The sequence below is a fragment of the Odontomachus brunneus genome, unplaced genomic scaffold, assembly GCF_010583005.1.
Source record: "Odontomachus brunneus isolate Ranch 3 - 2012 unplaced genomic scaffold, Obru_v1 Obru_scaffold_149, whole genome shotgun sequence".
NCBI classification, from domain to species: Eukaryota; Metazoa; Arthropoda; class Insecta; order Hymenoptera; family Formicidae; genus Odontomachus; species Odontomachus brunneus.
This window is the reverse complement of record NW_022639599.1, coordinates 49094-55230: the sequence shown is the minus strand read 5'-3', so window position 1 is coordinate 55230 and position 6137 is coordinate 49094. Positions and strand designations below refer to the sequence as shown.

The window sequence follows — 6137 nt, the reverse complement described above, 5'->3', positions numbered from 1 at the left end:
TCTCTCTCTCTCTCTCTCTCTCTCTCTCTCTCTCTCTCTCTCTCTCTCTCTTTCTTCGTGCATATCTATGTTACTTTGTATTTTGCGGTGTTTCTTTATCTTCTTTGAATGACCAAGCGACTTTATAATAGCCAATATAATAACCGGAACGTCGATTAAGTGTAAATGTGTAATGTGTGTTTGTATCTCGTTGCAACATTAATCAGGTAACAAACCATCGCGACGCGTATCGAAAGGCCACGTATACGGATTATAATTCTCGGATGTAATAAAAATTTGCTCAATAGAGCCGAGCCTTGGAAAGATCTACTCTGCTCATGAGAGAGTTTCGCAAAGCGATTAAAGGATAATCGAGAAACACCTTAAGATACGCGCACAATGAAATGTCGCGTTATTCGATCGTTTCAATTTCAACGGATTGCCTACAAATAAAAATACCGCTTTAAAATATCGTGCACACACCTCCTTAGTCTACAATTTCCATTTCGCACACACATACTTCGTCCTTTACGTTACGACTGCGTTTTTTCCATACAATTCCTGTTTAGTCATACTCGCATTCTGACCGGGGCTTACCCCGAATAATAAATAGACTCCTTCCTCTCTTTCGTTCTCTCGCCTCCTCTCCTTCTCCCTCTCACTCTTTCTCTCTCGTGCCGCCGCTTTCGTGCGTCTCGATCTGCGTGCCCTTCTCCGTCGCGATCCACCTCCGGTCTCTCTCGCTCCGTCTAACCATCGGTAGACGGCTGTCACTGTTCCACTTTACGGGAGCGCGATTTCCCGAGATATCCTCTACCTACTATACACCACTACACGCCACCTCCGCCACCTCCTCCCACCTCTACCTTCCTCTCGCTCGCTCGTCCGCTCTATCTTCGTCTTTCTCTCGACTACTCTCCGCGGTATGCCAACCTTCCACCATGTTTCTCTCGCGTGCTCGCACGAAGCGGCGGCAGGAGGCGGTGGAGGTGGAGGATCCGCGCTGTGGCCCCCACGAACGCCCACGAGCACGTATACAGGCAGTTTCAGGAGGACAGGTCGATACTTCGGGAGGTGATGCTGCCCTATCGCGGGGTCGTCGGCGTTCGGTAAAATTCAGCAGGCTTGAGAACCCACTTTTTTTCTCTCTCATTGGAAATTTTTCACAAGTTCTATCAGTACTTTACAGTTTCCTTTACTTCTTAAATTAGGTTTGTTATCATAAGAGAAGAATGACGTCAAATTATACGGAATTTTCATTCTCGAAATTTGTTCTGCGAAAAGCCCTTCCAATTGCACGTAGCGCAAAAAGCTGCGGATATCTCGACCTTTAAGAAAGGTAGCATCGACTCCGAACTCATCGATCTGTCTTCAAGAATAAGCTGGCGAGTTGTGCGCGACACACCGTATATATAGAAACAAAGTGTATAAAATGGAAATGATTTTTTCACGCTAGTTTTTGCGACTCATGGACCCTGACCTTTCACGAGGCTTAAGAATTTGCGTTATCGTTATCAAATCGCGTAGTATAAATGCTATTAGGAACTATTAAGTATATAAACTATTGAAGTCAACAATCGCCATATGAATATTTAAATATATCAAATATATCAATATATATTATATATGTCAAGTGTGCGAGGCACGCGACGCTCGACGCATGTTTCAAGCACTGTTGGCGAAGCGACCGAAATAGACGGAATAATCGAAAAAAATGCGAAGTCGCATCGAGGAACCTGAGAAATTCATCGAGGGACCTGATAAGATAAACAAAGTGACGACGCCGCTATTGCGAGTAAACAGAGTTCTAAGAACGCGCGATTTCTACTTCGAGCCAATTATTCGCATCTCAAGTTAGAATCGTTCGAATTTAAAATGATACTGATATCGCAAGTGTGATAACAAGGATAAAGATCTCCGCTCCTGAAATACCCGGTATACGCCGGTACACCGGGCACATATGCACCGTACAGCCGTTCTTCAGCTCTCTCTCGCTTCCCCTGTCGCTTCTACCTCCCTCTCTCTTTCTCTCCTGTTCTCCGACGCACGTCCAAAAGTGCACCGGCAGAAGGACGAGCCCGCAGCACATTCGCTCTCTACCCGGCTCTATTCTGCCTTTCCTCTCCTCTCGTCTCCATCCCGCCCTGCCGTCCCCAACCCCCCACAACCGTCGTCTCTTTCTGTTTCTTCTCTTTCTTTACAGAGCGGAGCATGGGGCGAGGTCCGCATCACGATTTCGAACGCACGTTGCTCGTGGGAAAAATAGAAGCGAACGGCGAGTGAGACACCCTGCGCGTCGCGACGTTGCGACTCTTTCTCCTACCTAGACGAGCCCCGGCTATAGAAAACGGATTTTTCATTCTATCACACAGCTCTGGCGCTCAATTGTCGGCCGTCTTCCTTTACTTTCATTCGTGTCTCTCACAGAGAAACGAGAATAAAGGAGGATTGAAAAAAAAACAACCTTCTGAGCACCTTGATTCTCTCTGAATTGTACGAAAATGTTCCGCACAGCGTTGGCGATCCGTTCGTCATTGTTCCGAATTGAATATCATTTATAATCTCGACAAAATATATCGATTACGATATCTTCGTCAAATTGTCACTGTCGATCTACGCGCAATATTCCTTAAGCGAACAAGACGAATAATGCGTTAATGCGATAATGCTAGAGAACAACGCTATTGGCGGGCAGTCTAAGAAATTTCCACGAACGAGTCGATATGGAGAGTTCACGCGATGCAGAACGTATCGTAATTTTGACACGATGTCGCAGTGTCTATACTATGTCACATCTCCATATTTTTGCCAAGCAAGCTGCGAAAACACCGTTGTTCCGGTCTAAGTACGAAGATGAAATGTAGAATAATGATAAGACGTAACTGAGAAGGCTGAGAGCTTCGAACCAAGAGCTTTAGGACTTTACACTCCATGGCACAATAAAAGACCCTCGCCCATCTTTTTAGAGAACAAATATCTGTATATGATATTCTTTCATATTTGTTCCTCATTTATCAGTTTATCTTTGTCTATTTTATCACATGTAGAAGTAGATTAGAAACTGATTCACGGTTTCTCTCCACATAGTGTATCAAAGCGAACACGCGAAGGCGATTCTCGCGTTTCCTAACACAACGGGACGGAAACTATTGGCGTAAAATACATATTATTCTGTATCAGTCTTACAAAATCGAACATATATCGAAGTAACACCGCGGTTTCACTCTTTCTCTTTTCTTCCCTCCGTCCTTTCTTGTGTTACAAAGACGAGGGCGAAAGAGAGAGAGAGGGAGAGAGAGAGAGAGAGGGAGAGAGAGAGAGAATGAAGAGGGAGAGGGAGGAGAAGAAACATAAAGAGAACGAACTCACCTCTCGCGATACAGTAAACAGATCCGCTCTTTGACGACCTTGAGCCTCTTGGAGATGATCTTCTTGAGATTCTCCACAGTGTCATTACGATCCACCGTGAGCTCAAACTGGCCGCCGGTGGTCGGCGTGATGTTCACGGTGATCTCGTCCTTGTCGACCGCGGCTGCGACGCAGCCACACCCCGGCGGCGGTTGCTGCGGCTGCGGCGTCGGCGGTAGCAGCGGTGGTGGCAGCGGCGGCGGTGGCGGCGGCGTCGTCGTCGGGTAGGAGGTAGCTGCACGTATTACCGGGGACGACGTGGTTCCCCTTATTGAACTCCGCTGACCGCGGCACTCGGACTCAACCATCGCCATCGACGTCGTCGTCGTAGTCGTAGCGGTGATAGCGGTCGCGGTGTCACCGGCAGGAACAGGAGGTGCGGAAGTAAAAGTAAGAGTAGACGCAGGAGCAGCGGCAGCTGTTCGACCGGTCGAGTCGTCGTCGATCGTAGTCCGCGATTTCGAACGTCCGTCGTCGTTTTCGCCTCCCGTCACCGCCGTCGTGTCCGACGACGGCGGCGGCTCCGCACTGTCGTTCATCTTGTCGCGATACAACGAACGTCGATCGACGGTCTGTAACGGCACTGTACAGCGATAACGACCAACTGACGAAGACTCGGCTAGTAACGAGGATGACTGCAACGTCGGCGAAACCGTAGTTTTCGCAACACCACACGTTCTATCACTCGCGACTGCCCGCTCGGTACTACTTGTACGGCTCTATACGTGCCGCGCGTGTCTCCTCCGTCTTCCCCTTCTTCTTCTTCTTCTTCTTCTCTCCTCCTTCGCGCCGCGACTTCTTCACCTTCTCCCCCGCGCACGGACCTCGCGGCGTTCACTTCTCTACTGCGTTAGAGTCGCCGCCGCGACGCGCATACACGTCGTATCGTATCGTGGTCGCCGTGTGTATATGTATATATGTATGCACCTGCACCTGTGCTCCCGGCACTCCGGTCGGTCCCTTCGCTCCTTACCCCCGCGCGAACGCTCGTTCACGGAGCGTTGTCCACGAAGGCGACCGGCCCCCTCGACGAGCCGCGGCCGCGGGAACGCGCACGCGGCGAAGAGGAGACGCACAGCGAGCGACGGGCAAATCGCGAGGAGGGGTGGGCAGCGGTGGAAACACGATGGCGGGGCGGAGACGGGCAGGAAGAGGAGTGTATACGTACTGAAGTAGGCTGATTGTTGTGCGTGTGATATGCGATCGGAGGATATCGCGACGGAGGTGAAAATTGTTCGCAAACGAAGACGTAGCGCGATCGATAACACTGCGACGATAAAAAGCTTCGTCTTCGCGAGAAAGAGACAGACAGAACGTGAAACGATCACCACCGCTTCCTTGCGTCTACCTTCTGTTCCGCCACAGCACTTATGTCCTACTACGTACACAACTATCTGACCCTTCTCTCCTCCTTTTTCTCCTTTAAAACCAGCAGCACACCACCACCACCGCTACGCACCTTTTCGTCGTGTTCCTCCTTCCTCTTTACTTCTCGTGATTCTCTCACTCTATACCTTTCCGCCTGTTCGTATTTGCTTCTTCTCTCGGGGTCACGTGACCTCTCTATCTCACTCTCTCCCCCTCTTGCCGCAAAACCCTCTTTTATAGTCTACAGACTTACTTCTCTATGTGGTTTCTCACGCGCGCCCGCGCGCTCGCGTGCATCACTCACGTATGTACACACCATGACCCACCCTCGAGCGCTCGAACCCTGCGACTAGTGCCCGAAAACCGGAGCTCCCGGAGCTTCTGCTAGATTCCCAGACCTGGCGGCCGCCGAACCCGTCTAGTCGCTCTTCCGAAAAAACACGACGCGCGCCGAACATGGCCGAATGAAGCGCGGTACTTTTGAATATTTGAATCGCGAGTCGAATACCGACGGAAGTAAATTATAAACATATAGTTTCTGAGAATTGCGGAAAATTTTCGATGATTTATGCGAGGATTTATGCTAGGAGAAATACATTTGGAGAGTGTCAATAAAGGATATTAAAATCCAATATCGTTCTGCTAATTGACAAATTTTTAATGAGCTTTGTCAATACAATTAAATGCGCGGATGTTTAGATTTATGAAAATCTAAAATTAAAATTTATGAAAATCACATAATTCAAAAAATTATATTCAAGAACAAGAAGCTAATAAATAGAAGTTAATTAAGAAGTTAATTAAGGAGAAAATATAATGAAAATATATCACATATCCCTATATAAAAAAAAGAAATTGTCGCAAATTTACGAATCTTTTTTATAAAGCCTACAATAGATCTGTTTTCTTCAACTACATATTCTGTATTTTATAATTTTTGCTTCTCATTAAACAAAAATATTAACAACCATAATTACAATATTATTAAATATCTAGTTCTAATGCATCTAGTTCTAAAGATCTAATGCATAACGCTTAAATTACAAAAGCCTTTTTATTTCTCAAAAAGTATCTTTACATGTTTTCACAGAAACTTTCGCTTAGAAAATACGAATTACGAACTCATCAATTGTCTGTAGGATAATTTAGTTGGGCAAGATATGTTTCCACACTACATTTTCCTAACAATAGTACTGAATAATACAATGTAATGGAAAATGTTTAAAAATTTTTTTAAATACAATTTTTGCATAGAATATGCAGAAGAAAATAATTTAACTATAGAATTTCACATCTGAGCAATTAGATGTATAAGTATTATATATAGAACTCTCTCTCTCTCTCTCTCTCTCTCTCTCTCTCTCTCTCTCTCTCTCTCTCTC

At 46.5% G+C, this 6137-nt stretch overlaps 1 protein-coding gene across 3 annotated transcripts in view; it reads right to left on the bottom strand.

Moving 5' to 3' along the window:
- LOC116850550 (midnolin homolog) overlaps positions 1-5164 on the bottom strand; it is a 29624-nt gene extending 24460 nt beyond the window's left edge. The window contains exon 1 of one of the 3 annotated variants that reach the window (XM_032828962.1): positions 3349-5164. In XM_032828962.1, the coding sequence (XP_032684853.1) occupies positions 3349-3926 (578 nt within the window). In that variant the 5' untranslated portion in view covers positions 3927-5164. The remainder of the gene's footprint in view (positions 1-3348) is intronic. The other 2 variants (XM_032828960.1, XM_032828961.1) reach the window with 2 other exon arrangements.
- Positions 5165-6137: the final 973 nt, after the last annotated feature.